The sequence below is a fragment of the Schistocerca gregaria genome, chromosome 5, assembly GCF_023897955.1.
Source record: "Schistocerca gregaria isolate iqSchGreg1 chromosome 5, iqSchGreg1.2, whole genome shotgun sequence".
Taxonomy (NCBI): domain Eukaryota; kingdom Metazoa; phylum Arthropoda; class Insecta; order Orthoptera; family Acrididae; genus Schistocerca; species Schistocerca gregaria.
The window spans coordinates 348,947,727-348,965,547 of NC_064924.1; the positions used below are offsets into that span (position 1 = coordinate 348,947,727).

Genomic DNA, 17,821 nt, shown 5'->3' on the forward strand with positions numbered 1-17,821 from the left:
TCTGCACGTCCAGCACGAACGCTGGTCCAACTGAGGCGCCAGGTGGAAATGGCATGGCAAGCCGTTCCACAGGACTACATCCAGCATCCCTACGATCGTCTCCATGGGAGAATAGCAGCCTGCATTGCTGCGAAAGGTGGATATACACTGTACTAGTGCCGACATTGTGCATGTTCTGTTGCCTGTGTCTATGTGCCTGTGGTTCTGTCAGTGTGTTCATGTGATGTATCTGACCCCAGGAATGTGTCAATAAAGTTTCCCCTTCCTGGGACAATGAATTCACGGTGTTCTTATTTCAATTTCCAGTAGTGTAACTCAATACTCTGGCATCACTCTGCCCACATACACAACTGCTGGCGGCTCACCTCCAACTGCCCAACGCTACGGGCTGTTTACATCCGATTGCCCAACACTACTCAAGCGAATATTCCAACAATTAGTCCAGCCAGCCACAGGCTGCACACAGTGCAGTCAGCGATTTTCATACGGGGCGCTACGTGGCGTCACCAACATAAAAACGTAAACTGCCTACTTACAAAAACTGGTGATTCGAACTGCTGTGCTGGCATTCATGAACAGTATTCCAGCGGATGTTTTCAAACACGATAACGCTCGTCCACACACGATGATGTAACGCAATCTGCTCAACAGAATGTAAACATGTCGGCTTGGCCTGTTTGATCATCAGATCTGTCTCCAGTCGAGCACATATGGAACATCATCGGAAGACAACTCCAGCGTCATCCGTAACCAGCATTAATCGTCCCTAAGTAGACCGACAAAAGCAACGGGAACGGAATTCCACCCCACAAACTGACATCCGGCACCTGTATGATACAATGCATGACGTTTGCAAACTTGCGTTCAACATTCTGGCGTTTACATCGGCTATTAATGTACCAGCATTTCACATTTGTAATGGATTTTGTCACACTTACATTAACGTGTGATCTTACAATGTTAATCACTTAAATATGGCACCTAGACAACTGTACTCCAGACATTTCGTTACTCTACGTTAATTATTTCTTAGTCTTGGGATTTGTTTCATTAAGTGTACTACCAAGAAATAATGTGACCCTCCAGACCTATGTAAATCATGACAGACAAGTGGTGTGTATGTTTCAGTAGGTTCTAGGGGATAACGTAGTAAGATGGATGGACGTGGAGCAGGGAGAAAATGGCAGAAAGGAGCAATTGTGATTGGACGTGCCCATGACCACACCGTGAAATTATGAAGCTCGATATGTGTCAACGCGGACAGTCCAGCGTTGTTACAAGGAATGGTGTTCCACTTGCAGCCGTGTAACACAGGGTAACAACATTGTTCGTTTGAAACCGACATGAACTGTTACTCTCAGTAAAAGTAGGCCATAACAAGAAGTTTCCGAGCGAACACTGCGAAGGAAACACGATGCAATGGTCTGCTGGGGTTTGATAATTCTCGAAACACCATCTGCTACACTCTTTGGATTTCTGAAAGTGGCAACCATAAGATGATGCACACCTAACAGTCGAAGGACATGAAAAGAAGGCAGTAACTGAGAAGGAAGTAGGACAAGATTGTAGTCTGTCCCCTATTTTGATCTATCTGGAAACTGAGCAAGCACTAACGAAACCTAAAAAGAAATTGGAAAAAGAATGTAAGTGTGAAAAGACTATGCTAAATATTTAAGGTTTGCAAAGTCATTCTTGTTCTGGAAGATAAGTGGGGAAAAAATGTGTAGGGTATTGAAAAGAGATTATAATAAGCCCATAAATAAAAGAAAATTAAGTATGATTGAGTGTACAGGAACTGAGTCAGGTGACATTAAGAGAATTACGTTATAAAATGGAACCTAAAATAGTACACAAATTATAATCTTTGTTTTGCAAAACAACTGGTAAATGCATGAAAATGAAAGAAAAAGATAAACAGTTAGCAACGTACATAAATCTTAAGTTTAAGCTGTATTTTCAGAATATGTTTCTGTGGAGTGTGGCATTGTAAGGAGGTGAAACGTGGAAACAATACAGACTTGAGGAACACAGAAGTTTTCGAAATGTGATTCTATAGAGAAATTCTGAAAATCAAATGAACAGATCTGATAAATAATGAAGAGGTACTCAATCGAACTGAGAAGAAATGGTATTTGTGAGTGTCTGTGTATGTGTGTTTTATAGAGGGACAGCAAGGCTCGAATAAGTACGTGGGTTCAAACAGATGTGGGGTGCAGTTGTTATGGAGATATGAAAAGACTTGCGCAAGATAGGGGCGCGTAGAGAGCTGCATCAAACTGCATGTTCAACTACTCCCACACACATACTGCGCAAGCCACCGTACCGTGCTCGGCTGAGGTTGCCCTCTAGCGTTACTAGTCATTTGCTTTCCTGTTCCACTCGCGAATAGAGAGAATCTTCGCAGTGATGACTACAGAAATAACAACAACCATAATTCTGGGCTAAGCGCTTAATCCATTCTATTTAACAACTGTTCTAAGTTCTCTCATATAGGAATGTTCAGTTACACTTATAAAGTAGAATAGTATTTGAAGATGGATTTCAAGAACAGTAAGTACAGAGAAGTTATAAGTAGGTGTTCCTCGAATGAGATATCGAAAAAGTGTGAGTGTCTAGTCACTCTCTTACATGACAACTATACAGTAAAGTGCAACGTCGAGAAGCTCGTATTAATTATACACAGGGCTCGACAAAAATATGTTCACACAGTGAAAAATGCATGCTTGACAATAAACGCAGGTTCTTGCCAATCTGCAGTTTGCGCTGTTGTATTTGACCATGAACAGCACCAGCGCAATGTCCCCAGTCCGTTGCAAGTGTCAGCCATGGTCAGAACCGTGTTCTGTATAGTGAATGCTTTATTGCGCGACTCAGTAAATTCGAACGTAGGAAAATTGTTGATGCTCTTATGATTAGTGCTTCCTTAATCAAGATAGCCGATGTCTTCTGTGTTTCAAGATTTATAACACATATAAGGAAAGCGGAAAAACATCATCCGCTAGAGACCGATGGCCTTTATAGCCGCCGGCCGCGGTGGTCTCGCGGTTCTAGGCGCGCAGTCCGGAACCGTGCGACTGCTACGGTCGCAGGTTCGAATCCTGCCTCGGGCATGGATGTGTGTGATGTCCTTAGGTTAGTTAGGTTTAAGTAGTTCTAAGTTCTAGGGGACTAATGACCACAGCAGTTGAGTCCCATAGTGCTCAGAGCCATTTGAACCTTTATAGCCTGGTCCCTTCAATCCCCACAAACCAACCAACCATCATCCGCTAAGTCACAATTCGGACGAAAGCGTGTGTTGAGTGATCGTGATGGACGGTTATTGAAGAGGACTGTGACGAAAATTAGGAGTGGGACTGAACGTCGCATTGACGAATCCTGTCAGCACCAAAACAACGAGGAGGGAGCTCCATAAAGTAAGAATTGCAGGGCGAGCTGAATGCAAATACCCGTAACGGGAGACGTGGTCCCGAAGTCTTAAAACTTGGAATATGGAGCAATGGAAAAGTCATTTGGCCGGATAAGTCTTGTTGCACACTGTCTCAAGCTTCTGGCCGAGTTGACGTCCCAAGAGTGAAACATGGGAGGCTCCGGTGATGATTTTCGCAGCCATGTTGCTGTATTCCAAGGGCCCCATAGGTATTCTGTGAGGTCTGATTACATCCATGGATTGTGCAGCCATCTTGGGTGGTCAGGCATATTTCACGGTACGATGTTTGTTCCCCAAGGGTGACTCTGTTCACACAGCTAGCATCATCCAGGACTGGGCTTGTGAGCACCAACTGTCGCATCTCCACTAGCTACCACAGGAATCATATCTTAATATTATTCAGCCTTTAGGTCTACTTCGGACAGAAGGGTGCGCGATCGCTTACTGAGGTTGCAACTATCTGCAGGAAGAATGCAATAAGACATCCTTGAAAACCATACAGGGCCTGTATGTATACATCTCGAGATGACTGGAAGCTGATTTCAGTGCCCACGGTTTTCCAGCACCATATGAGGCATGGTAATGTGTAAGACACAAATGAATAAATGAAAAAACTAACAGTAACAGCTGATTGAATCAGTAGGGAAAGTTGACAATTTATGCCAGAGCAAGATTCGAATCTGGGTCTCCTAGGATCTTACTAGGCAGATGCGCTGACCAATGCGCCATCCAGACACAGTAATCATCGAAACTGCACAGACTATTCTAGCACGCCTCCCATCAGATTCAAAATCTCAAGTTATCCAAACATTACTGATGTAGTGCCCCTTTTTTTCCTTAATTGTATTTCGAATGCCCATGTGGATTGGCAGCAGCGTGATACGCCGCTCTGCAGCCTACAGATAAAATTGAAAAAATATAATGAGGAGACATAACAATAAAAAGAGGTGATAAAATTGTGACTGTTTAAAACTGATACATGGCGAAAAAGTTGTGAAGAAAACATAAAAAAGGGGGGTCAGTGATGTGGATTAAAAACACTTATCAAACAGACAGGCACAATTAAAAAACACGACGACAGTCAGGTTTCTGTTCGCATCACTTTAAACAGGGACGACAACACTGAACACTCACAGAGAACACTGCACTATAGAGGACGAAGGCATATGGGAATGGGGCTGGGGGGGGGGGGGTGGACCCGACAGATGAAGGGGGGGCGGGGGAGGAGAGGAAAAGCAAAAAAAAGGGGGGAGCCGATGGAGGAAGAGGGCACAGAAAAAGTGGGAGGGAGGAGCAGGGTAGGCACGAGAAATGAGTGGGGAAGACAGTGGAGGCGAAACATAAAGGGCTCACATGGGGAGAGAATGAAGTCAACGAGTGGGTACATGGAGAAAAAAAATGGAAGGAAGAAGAGAGGGAGCCTGGGAAAAAGAGACAGAGGGAGGGATGGAGAGGTGAGGATCATATTGATAGCAGGAATAAATGGAGGGAGAGAGGGCATCATCCGGGAGGGGGAGTAGTGCCCCTTGCCTGTTATCCTCATTACTTGCTGCTTTTCCCCGAGTTCCGTAAGAGCACGAGCGTGGTGTGGATCCGCACCAAAGTGATCACCTGGTCGGCGTCGCATTAATTATACAGGGTGATTATAATTAAAGTTAAACTTTCAAAACGCTGTAGAAATAACAGAATAAATGGTCAGAATGACGTCAAATTGCGATGGAATATTATTGGGGAAAGGGGAAAACGTATGGCAGAAGAAAAATAAATAGTTGCACAATGCAGCAATAGATGGCGCTGTAAGCATCATAATTTAATAGTGGTCGACAACAAATAACAAAAAAACATACAGCAATGCCTAAGGTGTACTTTTGACGTTAAACAGACTGTACTACTCAGTGTGCATGGGCATACAGGTGTGATACGGATAAATAAGAACATCCACGTATCATATAGGATGGGAAAAATCGGTTAGCAATTGTCCTGAAAGGCAAACCTACGTTTCTAGCATTTGTAGACTTAGAGAAAGGTTTTCACAATGTTGACTGGAATACTCTCTTTTAAATTCTAAAGTTGGCAGGGGTAAAATACAGGGAGCGAAAGGCTATTTACAATTTGTACAGAAAGCAGATGGCAGTTATAAAAGACGAGGGGCATGAAAGGGAAGCAGTGGTTGGGAAGGGAGTGAGACAGAGATGTAGCCTCTCCCCGATGTTATTCGATCTGTATATTGAGCAAGCAGTAAAGGAAACAAAAGAAAAATTTGGAGTAGGTATTAAAATCCATGGAGAAGAAATAAAAACTTTGAGGTTCGCCGATGACATTGTAAATCTGTCAGAGACAGCAAGGGACTTGGAAGAGCAGTTGAATGGAATGGACAGTGTCTTGAAAGGAGGATATAAAATGAACATCAACAAAAGCAAAACGAGGATAATGGAATGTAGTCGAATTAAGTCGGGTGATGCTGAGGGAATTAGATTAGGAAATGAGGCATTTAAAGTAGTAAAGGAGTTTTGCTATTTGGGGAGCAAAATAACTGATGATGGTCGAAGTAGAGAGGATACAAATTGTAGACTGGCAATGGCAAGGAAAGCGTTTCTGAAGAAGAGAAATTTGTTAACATCGAGTATAGATTTAAGTGTCAGGAAGTCTTTTCTGAAAGTATTTGTATGGAATGTAGCCATGTATGGAAGTGAAACATGGACGATAAATAGTTTAGACAAGAAGAGAATAGAAGCTTTCGAAATGTGGTGCTACAGAAGAATGCTGAAGATTAGATGGGTAGATCACATAACTAATGAGGAAGTACTGAATAGGATTGGGGAGAAGAGAAGTTTGTGGCACAACTTGACCAGAAGAAGGGATCGGTTGGTAGGACATGTGCTGAGGCATCAAGGGATCACCAATTTAGTATTGGAGGGCAGCGTGGAGGGTAAAAATAGTAGAGGGAGACCAAGAGATAAATACACGAAGCAGATTCAGAAGGATGTAGGTTGCAGTAAGTACTGGGAGATGAAGAAGCTTGCACAGGATAGAGTAGCATGGAGAGCTGCATCAAACCAGTCTCGGGACTGAAGACCACAACAACAACAATTGTCCTGAGACCAAAAACCGCTTAAAAAACATCACTGACATTGGTTTTTAATTGCCCTTAGGTTAAAACTGCATAAAAAGCATCAATGAAAATCAGATCGGATTACCAATTTCAGTGTGACTGAGGCAAAACATTTTTCACCGTTTTCTGCAACAAGTTGAAATCGAGAAACAACATGTTCCACAACTGATAGAAGTGTTTCCGGGGTCACATTCAGAATGTGTTGCGCGATGCTTGCCTTCATTAGCAGCTATATTTGCAATCGGAATACTGAACACAACATCTCTCAGATAGCTCCATAGCCAGAAGTCACACGGATTATTATCAGGTCATCGGGACGGCCAGACTGTAGGGAAATGGCGACTGATAATTGTAGCATTCCCGAAATGGCACTTCAGCAGTTGCTTAACTGGGTTTGCAATGTGCGGAGGTGCGCCATCTTGCATAAAAATGATTTCATCCACACATCACGCTGTTGGAGAGCTGGAATGACGTGGTTGTGCAAAAGACACTTACAGCGCTTACCAGTGACGGGACAGCTAACAGGACCGGATGCACCAGTCTCTTCGAAAAAATGTGGCACTGTGATAAACGATGCCGTAAACCCGTACCACACAGTAACCTTTTTAGTGTGAGGTGGTACTGGTCAGATGGAAGTGGACTCAGTCTGTCCATAAAGTCTTCCGCGGCCAATCATTGTCCACTTCCATGCGAGCAAGAAATTGTAAAGCGGAGGTCTCTCTTGTTGGTAGGTCAACTGGAAGCAACTCTTGCACATGGGTAATTTGAATGGATGGCAAAGAAGGATGTTTCGCAGGATTTTACGCACGGAGCTCACGGGTATGTTCAATGTTCGGGCAATTCTCCGTGCGCTACACGTTTGCACACACCACTCGTCTCCTCCTGCATTTCTGTGGCCGCCGCTTCCACTGACGTCGAATCAATTCGTTTCCTCCCTCTACCAGGATGCACACCAAAAGAACCCGTCTTTTCGAATTTCCGAGTCATTTTCTCCAGACCCATGGCATTCATCGGACAAACGCCTTTTTTCAAACCCTTCGGTGTCCGGAATTTCTGTAGAGCAACGTGGGCACAGTCATCGTTCTTATAATACAGCTTTACAAGCAGAGCGCGATCCTGCATTGAGACAGTAATGGCGAACGTTGTAGACATGAAAGGAGAAAAAGCCGTGTTCCCGGCGGGTTTATACCAACTTCAAAGGGTCGTGCGCATGGCAGGTGTTTTCATTTACGTATTCTGACACATACAGTGCTACCTATTGATCAATTTTCACACTATTTTTTTCTTCTGCCACACGTTTTCTCCCTTGTTTGATAATATTCCTTTGCAATTTGTCGTCATTCTGACCAGTGGTGTTATTCCTAGAGCGTTTTGAAAGTTTAACCTTAATTAAGATCACCCTGTATATTGATGGTTGTTCTTTCGCACATGTCCGAAAGAACCGACACCTCACATTTGTAATGTTTGTGTTTCCATACTTTTGTACACCGTTGTATTCGCGTCAACAAATCAGCCTTAATCAAAGCCTCATTAGAAGCAATAAAAATAAATGTAAAAACATCTGTCACAAGATGTGACTGAGAAATTTAAGGTAACCTACCGTACATTTCAATCAAACTCTAAAAATTACACTAGTCATTGCCATATTTTCTCATATTGTCACTGCTGTGTATCACAGTATAAATCGATCGAGTTCTTCGATGTTACCACCCATGTATAGCTGACCCTGAAACAGTGATAACAGAGGACATACTGATGCATTGGAAACATACGACTGAAAGCTACAAACGAGATTAAAATCGGATTTTCTTTGTTCCAGACTCGACGGATTCGTGGACGGCATTGCGGCTGAATTCAGCGGAGGACAACAGTACACTGGAAGCGTCGTCGGTCCCAAAAGAGTCTGACCTCATGATAGGTAAGTGCACCACACGTGTTAGTATCGGAGGATAAAGCTTACTGTAAGAGCAATCGGAGTACAAAGCTTGCTGTAAGAGCAGAGTGCAATGAATGACCTAATGACCAACAGCCTCGCATAATATGTTTCATCCATTCTACATAGTTGTAAGATCACACGATTCACGGTATTACAGAATGAAAAATAAAAACTTCATAAAAATCTGTGATATGCATTGCTTAGTTCGGTCTCGCCGGCCGAAGTGGCCGTGCGGTTAAAGGCGCTACAGTCTGGAACCGCAAGACCGCTACGGTCGCAGGTTCGAATCCTGCCTCGGGCATGGATGTTTGTGATGTCCTTAGGTTAGTTAGGTTTAACTAGTTCTAAGTTCTAGGGGACTAATGACCTCAGAAGTTGAGTCCCATAGTGCTCAGAGCCATTTGAACCAAGTTCGGCCTCAACAACCTTCAGAACAACACTGCTAAAATATGGAATGCAAACGAAATCTACAACTCCATAATACTGAGCAAGTTGTGCGGATACCGCGTTTCTTGAAGGGCACAGTTCTTCCAAGTACCTTCTACAAGCTATGCAACACCTCGATCTATGTGAGAAGTGGGAAAGTTTGTAACATATAGAAAGAAAGCTAGAACAGGCAAAAACGTAAACGTAGCTTAGTAGCTTCATCACTGTTCAAAGTTTCGAAAACCGAACGTCAGCAGGTAGAAACAGTCTGCAGAGATTGAAGCAACAAATAGTTAGGGACAGCACTGATTTAAAAGCATTTTACTTCTCACTTACATTTACACTTTATCTGATCATGAATAATTCATTTTTAACAAAGCTAAAAATGATGCCATTACATATTTCATAAACTCTCCATCTCTTGAGCAATTTATCAGAAATTTGAGAAAAAGTACTGAATAAGTGCAAGAGGAATGACTTATCAAAATGAAATGTATTAACTTCTATGGATATGCTGTCCCGTGAATAAGTTTACTGGTGCCACAAACTGACTTGTTTGTTTCAGATGTACTCCTGCCGACGATGATCATTTGCGTCCTGCTGCTGGGAAATGGAGTCATCATCTTCGTTATTTTATACCTAAGAAAGCGGTAAGTGCAAGTACCCAATAATAATATCACTTCACGAGATGTGGCGTAGTCGCGAATAAAACAATGATCCAGAAAGTGTAGAATAAATTTCTTATATATCAGTAATTACAAAACTTTTAGTCCTCGGACTACCTGTTTCGGTCAGCGATGGCCATCTTCAGATATAAAACATGCCCTAATATAAAGAATCCATAATGTTATGAACAGTAACGCTCTTGGCAGGATGACTCTGATGGCATTGCAGTATAGCTCACACCGTATTTTAAATACGTCAATGATGCTAGATTTCACTGATCTCCCAGAACATTATGAGCACCGACTTACTATGGATATTACTCGTACAGGAGACAGCGTTGTCTCCTGGCGAGGAATGATTGCTAATCAGACACACGCAAGGAGCTTGCAGTATCACTGAGAGTGCTGTCCGTATGTAGAAAGGGAAAGACGCGCGACCTATATGAGTTTGACCGAGCGTAGACTGTGATGACCCGAATGCTCGTCAGTAGCATTTTGGCTGCACAACTTGTCGTGCGTTCGAAGAGTGCTGTGGTAAGTGTCAGCAACACGGGGTGAGACCTCGTCCAGGTGTCGTGGGGTTGGGCAGCCACCCCTCATTACGGTTGTCGGACGTCTTAGGCTGCGCAGACTGGTAAAAGAGAACTGGCGGTGAACTGCGGTGGAACTCACATCAGACTTCAACGCTGGGCAGAGTACAAAAGTATGTAAACACAAAGTGCACAGAACACTCCTAAGGATGAGCCTCTGCAGCAGACGACCCATGCATGTGCCACTGTTAACATTCCGACATCGGCAACTACGAATGGACTGGGCACTTGACCACCGGCACTGGACGTTGACGCAGTGGCAGAGCGTTGCATGGTCTGATGAATCCCGATGCCTTCTTCATCAAGCCGATAGGAGGGCGCTAATCAGTCATCTTCCAGGCGAACAGCTCCTTGACACCTGTACAGATTGAATGACATCTGGGATAAACTACAATTCTATGTCACTCCCTTCTCAGCCACTGCTTCCCTTCCATGCCCCTGAACTGTCAACTGCTGTCTGGTGTTGTAACCTCCCCCTCAGTTATCGACCTTAACGAGAGTGAAAAATTAAACCGAGTGTACCACCTAATGGAAATTTTGGAAAAGCAATCGTCACCGAAGTTAATCTGTCGGTAAAGAGAGAGGAAGGGTTACATCTAAATTAAAGGAAAAATGCAAATGAAAGTGGTAAAAATTAATTTTGAAAGAGCGTAAAGTTAATAAAGAAAGTAAATGTGCGGTCCTTAAGTTAACAATTAACTGCCGTTAATTAGACATTTGAGATTTGGTGAAAATTATGGTCGCCAGTGCTCTGGACAACTACTATAATAACTGAAAAAGAAAGGTTAATGCACATATAATTAGCACTAAAAGCGTGGCAACTGAAGGTTGACACGTGTTGTGTGAAAATTGAATGTCTGTCAGAAGGAATAAATTTCGCTACACTCTGACATAATTTAGCAAAAGAATTAATAAAACTGAAAAATTGAAAGTTAATTTAGTGAATGAAATTAATAGTGAACTTTGTTTCTGAAGCACTATGAAATTAAATAAAATAAGGTTAGTCTTGGGCTACCTCAACAATCATCTCAAAAGCAACTTGAATCTACGCAATTTAGAAATAAGAAATTTAACTTTGAACTTGATTTAAATTTCTTTGAACAATTAACAATAATAAAATTTAGTACATACCAATCTCAGCAAATATAGTAACAAAACTCGCACTCTTAATTTGTCCTTGTCTAATCTAAATATAGTTCTGTTTGTTTACTGAAGCAAGCTATGAATACTTTAACTGAATTTTGAAATTAAAGCAGTGAAATGGAATGATATTACTTGAATGCTGGCGTTTGAATTTCAACAGCACTCGGGTTCATTTCGGAAAAGGAAGGGATCCTGCTTGGTACTGCAATTGGGACAATGAGAAAAAAAGGTTCATGCTAAGTTGCTCTATTTCGGTGATGCAAATGGAACAGTTTGAAAAGATGAGGTCTGCCATACAGTTCTAAGACTTTACGTGCTTTCAGTCTTCCTTGTTGGTTGATTGAAGGTTTGAAGTCGTCGATTGAGGAGGTGGCGACAATCACTTATTGTGGGCCGTCGCTGTTGCAGAAGCTGGATTTTGGCGCGCCTTCTTCTCGACACAGTCACCAGGCCAAACGGGCTCTTGATGTGTGCCAGCTAATGTTTCCCGTCCGCGACCCCGTGCCAGAAACTATCATAGCAAGTCGAGCGCAATTACATTCTTCCAAACCCCGAAAGCGCGGCAACTCGCGGGAACGTCATACAACACACCTGCTCCACCGCCCTACTCCAGCCAGCGTCTGCTCTGCCCGCGCTCCACGCGGCTGAGTTAACACTTACCCAAGATCCTAAACACTTTGGTTCCCCACACGACCTATCGATGTAATCGTTCGATAGCATAGTTTTCCCTAGGCCAAACCCAGCGTAAAAATACAAATAATATTTACAAAACAAACCAATTGTACATCGACATAAATGCATATATATAAAGACACAGAAATGTCGTATCTTCAGGTAACAAAATAAGGAAAAAATTTATAGTACAATAGACGGAAATAGGAGGATATGCATTTCCGGCTTTACAGTGTCTGTACAAGTTGTTACACATTTGTTAATTTTCATCTAATACAATAGCGAAAATAGCTATAAAGGCATGGATGTTTGTGGGAAAATTAACATTGTCGGTTGAAGCAGTTGTGCACAATGTATATACAATAGTATGAAATACATTCCACCGACAAATGCAGTGAAATGGTATCGCATTTGATTCCACTAATACAGTATATAAGAAGACATCAACGATTCAGGTGGTAAGCGTTGGAACTCGGTATGAAGACAATCGGCTGTGTGCGGTGTAACTGCGTGCGTAAGTGCCCTTACTGCAGATAGTGGTTGTGAATGTTGTGTACATAAACCACAATTGTGAAGATGCCACGCAGGAAACGGTTATGTTGTGATGAAAAAACAAAAATCTGTACGTACATGGAAATGCGACACTCTATTCGTCAAACTGCGAAGAGATTGAATTACTCAAAGAACGGTAAATACGAACAAAGTAGAAAATTATGAGGCATAGGAAGGGTTGCTTTCGCGAAATGCAAGGGCTACAAACAGTTATTCTTGACAACTTGTGGTTGATTTATAGTTGCCAGTAAATGCCAGATATGTGAGACAAATTTTGTCACATGACAAATATCTTGCATTCAAGAAACGACTGCAAAAACCCGCATTAACGCCCACACATCAACAGGTTAGACTGGAGTTTGCAGAAAAACATGTATCATGGGCTACAGAATGGGATAAAGTCATCTTCAGTGATAAGAAATAGTTTAATTTAGATGTGTACAATGGATTTCAGTATTATTGGCGTGATATGAGAACAGACCAGCAGATAAGGGTGAGCAGAAATTTTGGTGGTGGAACTGTTACGATTTGGGCAGTCTTCTGCGCTAAAGGTAAATCACACATTGGTTGACTGAACACTAGAATGAACTTCGTGTACACTGAGATGCTCGAAAGAGAATTTATTAAAATGTACGAGGACCGAGGAGACAGAATTCTACTGTTTTAACAAGTTAATGGATCAGTGTATGGTTCTGCTACAACCAAAAATATCTGTGTCTTTCCCTGGCCTGCACGTAGTCCGGATTTGAACCCCGTGTAAAACCTTTGTGGAGAACTTGCAAGCAATGATTATAGCAATGGAAGGATATTTGAGGCCGTATGTGAGCACAAAAGAGCAATACGGGAAGAGTGGGTGACAACTGCGTTTCAAGAACTACGCAGAAGCACCAGAGAAAGTGGCGTAGGTATGTGTAATCGAATACAGAGATATGTAAACAAGCAGAATACGGCGCTGCGTTCGGCAACACCTGTATAAGAAAAAAAAGTTACTGACGCAGTTGTTAGATCTGTTACTGCAGCTACAATTGTAGGTTATCAAGATTTAAGTGAGCTTGAACGTGGTGTTACAGTCGACTCACGAGCGATGAGACACAGCATATCCGAGGTAGCGATGAAGTGGGAATTTTCTCGTACGACCATTTCGCGAGTGTACCTTGAATATCAAGAAACCGCAAAATATCAAATCCCCGACATCGCCGTGACAGGAAAAACATCCTGCAAGAACGGGACCAACGTCGACTGAAGAGAATCGTCCAACGTGACAGAAGTGCAACCCTTTTGCAAGTTACTGCAGATTTCAGTGCTGGGCCATCAACAAGTGTCAGCATGAGAACCATTCAACGAAACATCATCGATATGGACTTTCGGAGGCGAAAGCCGAGAAGTGTACCCTTGATGACTTACGACACAAACCTTTGTGCTTTTCCTGGGCCCCTCAACACCGATTGTAAACATGTTGCCTGGTCGGACGAGTCTCGTTTCAAATTGTATCGAGCAGATGGACGTATACGGGTATGGAGACAGCCTCGTGAATCCATCGACCCTGCATTTTAACAGGGGACTGCTCAAGGTAGTGGAGGCTCTGTGACGCTGTGGAGCTTGTGCAGCTGGTGTGATATGGGACCCCTGATACGTCTAGATACGACGGTGTGAGGTGACACGTACTTATACATCTTATGTGGTCACATGCATTGATTCATGTCCATTGTGGATTCGGACGGACTTGGGCAATTGCAGCAGGACAATACGACACCCCACACGTCCAGATGCTACAGAACGGCTCCAGGAACACTCCTCTGAGTTTAAACACTTCCGCTGGCCACCAAACCTCCCAGAAATGAACATAATGAGCATATCTGGGATGCCTTGCAACGTGCTGTTCTGAAGAGACTTCAATCCCCTCGTACTCTTACGGATTTATGGACAGCCATGCAGGATTCATAGTGTCGGTTCCCTCAAAATGTCTCTAAGCACTATGTGACTTAACATCTGAGGTCATCATTGCTCTAGTCTTGAAACTACTTAAACCTAACTAACCTATGAACATCACACATATCCATGCCCGAGGCAGGATTCGAACCTGCGACCGTTGCAGCAGCGCGGTTCCGGACTGAAGCGCCTAGAACCGCTCGGCCACAGCGGCCAGCTCAGTTACCTCCACCACTACTTCAGACATTAGTCGAGTCCATGCCATGTTGCGTTGCGTCAGTTCTTTGTGCTCGCATGGCCCCTACACGACATTAGGCAGGTGTAACAGTTTCTTCGGCTCTTCAGTGTATTATTTTCATGAACCCTACCTTTATACTGATTTCCACTCCATTAATCTATTTTTCAGCACACTATCCATTCATTTCAATTGCTCTTCCAAGCTGTTAGCCGCCTCTGGGAAGACCACAGTGTCATCGGCAAACAGCGGAGATGAGCGTGTGCGTTGACGTTTTGCAGGAAACTACCGAGCGGCGGCGACGAGGAGCTGGGCGCTATCTGCCAGCCGCAGGACACCGCCAGCGTGAGCGACCGCGCCATCTGCGTGTGACCGCCGGCAGCGTCTGCCTGCTCTACCGGTAGCCAGCGCTCCTCTTCTGCCACGGCGCGGACTGCAGAGGCCGCGACAGCCGACACCTGAGCGCCAGGCGCGCGCCAGACCAGCGCGGCCGCCGCCGCCGCTACCCAGCTGTCATCCCGGGAGGACCGTCCTCGTCTTCGCTACCAGGTCCCGCGCCAGTAGTCGCTCTACGGTGCGGGCTTGCCCATTCAATTAGTCTTATGCACAAAACTAAGACTTTGTACTTATGTCAATAAACTTCTAGTTTTCACTGTTACTTTCTCTCTTTACTACCACTGGTTTCAAGCACATGTTCTCTTCCTTTGACAACGGGTATACACTCTAATAACAGAGCTTTCTGCCCAGATAGCTATGCCACACAAATTACTTCATTTCGTTTTACGCCACAAATCCAATTGCTGGAATGGTGCTTCCGCTTCCTTTATTTGCGTAATAACAACACTATTTACAAGTTCGCTGGACAACACATACGAGGTGCGATCAAGAATAAAGGGAATTTTTGTTTTTCTTAAAGAATCTTTATTTATTCATCAACATCACTTTTCCTCGCTTCAAAGTAATCCCCTTGAGATATAATACACTTGCGCCAGCACTTTTTCCAATTTGGGAACGAAGCCTTTTGCGACGGCACTTATATGTAAAACATTTCGGTTTTCTTGCCGCGTCAATTCGGGATAAAATCTCGAGCTTTCGACGATTACCCCCATCGTCATCGTCAGGAGCAACTGACTGTCCTCACTGCTGCTGTGGTAGACTTTTTTATAGCCCGTGGACGGCTTCTGATTCGTCGGCTTGTGATTGGTGGGCGATTACGTCCTGCTGTCGCAGACGGCGTCGAAGTGTGCGCCGGTGGCGCCACCGCTTCCGTTGGAACGTAAACTTTGGAAGGAACGTCTCTGCTGCTTCTCTGCATCAAGCGCTCGTCTCCATGCACAGCTCAGATGGTATCCGCTATCGCAGTTAAAGTTGAAACGTCCTCTTAGAAAAATTATAAATGACTGTGCTTAAACTGACACACAATATTTTTAGCGCAACGCAATCTAACTTTCAATAATCCCTACTAAAGAATGTCCCTGACTAACATTAACCTATACCTTTCACAAATCACTAACCTCACAAAAATCTTCCTTACTCGAACTACTGCAATACAGCGAGCGCCACTACTGCCAGCTAAATAAAAGATTCAAACTACTGAAGGCACTAACTACGGACAGGCATAGTTAGTAAATCAAAGATTTGGATAGAGAACAAACAATGTATTTACCTTAATAGTGTTCAAAAGTCATAATATATATACAGGAGTTCATGACATCCATTCTTACAAATGTACTGTTTCTGATGGACACACGTCCAGATCATCCGCTCTCAAAACTCCGCCATTTCTCTCCCCTCATCCACCACTGCTGGCGGCTCACCTCCAACTGCGCAACGCTACGCGCTGTTAACAGACAAGTGCCCAATACTACAATAGCAAACAACATTGCAAACCAGCCAAAGACTGCACACAGCACAGCCAGTGATTTTCATACAGAGCGCTACGTGGCGTTACCAATACAAAAACCTATACAGCCTACTTACATAGCCCCCACGCTCCCCATAAAAAAATTTTCTGATTGTTTTGGGCAGTGGCCAATACATACTTGTTAAAACAAATTATATTAACGCTAACAAATATATATCAAATGCACACAGCACAGCCAGTGATTTTCACACAGAGCGTTACGTGTCGTTACCAATAAAAAAACTATACAGTCTACTTGCATGGCCCCCACGGTCCCCGTAAAAAAATTTACAAATTGTTTTGGGCAGTGGCCAATACATATTTGTTAAAAAAAAATTATATTAACGCTAACAAATATATCAAATGCACACAGCACAGCCAGTGATTTTCATACAGAGCGCTACGTAGCGTTACCAATAAAAAAAAACTATACAGCGTACTTACGAAGTTCTTTGGGCTCATTCTTATTTCAACAGCCTACTTAATAACAGAATCCCAGTAGATGGAGGCGTTCGCGGCTCGTGGTCTGGCGATAGCGTTCCCGCTTCCCGCGCGCGGGGTACCGGGTTCGATTCCCGGCAGGGTCAGGGATTTTCTCCGCCTCGAGATGACTGGGTGTTGTGTGTCTTTCATCATCATTTCATCCTCATTCACTCGCACGTCGCCGTAGTGGCGTTAAAGAACTTGTGGAGCGCCGGTCGAACCGCCCCGCGAGGGGTTTCCCGGCCACCAATGCCATACGCTCATTATTCAGTATTAGTACGTGGAGCCATGGGACAGAATTTTCGTTTCATCTAACAAAGTTGTTCGTGAGACTGTGCTCCGCAATTGCCGATTCCTCCAGTTCTCTACTTTTAATATGGCGTTGGTGTTCTGCACAGCGGTCGGAAACGGTACGAATGGTCTGACCTATATAATTGCTTCCACACTCACAGGCGATATTATAAACTCCAGGGACCCTAAGGCTGAGATTGTTCTCAACAGGGCGCATCATCTCCTTAATTTTCTTAGGCGGACGAAAAATCGGTTTTATACTCCGTCTACGCAGGACTCTTCCTATTTTGCTGGAAAGAGCGCCACAAAAACGAAGAACCGCAATCGGTGTTTCATCCTTTTCTTTTTTTGTGGAGAACGCTGCCCTTACATCGCGTGCACCGTAGCCATTCTTTCGGAACACCTACTTCAGAAAGCAAGAAAACCGAGAATGTTTTACTTACGCTTTTTCCAATCT

At 43.6% G+C, this 17,821-nt stretch overlaps 1 protein-coding gene across 1 annotated transcript in view; it reads left to right on the forward strand.

Annotated features, from left to right (window-relative positions):
* LOC126273337 (uncharacterized) overlaps nt 1-15,345 on the forward strand; it is a 443,662-nt gene extending 428,317 nt beyond the window's left edge. Inside the window, exons 8-10 of the mRNA XM_049976884.1 lie at nt 8,359-8,457; nt 9,467-9,551; nt 14,969-15,345. Coding sequence (XP_049832841.1) covers nt 8,359-8,457; nt 9,467-9,551; nt 14,969-15,059 — 275 coding nt within the window. The 3' untranslated portion in view covers nt 15,060-15,345. The remainder of the gene's footprint in view (nt 1-8,358; nt 8,458-9,466; nt 9,552-14,968) is intronic.
* Nucleotides 15,346-17,821: the final 2,476 nt, after the last annotated feature.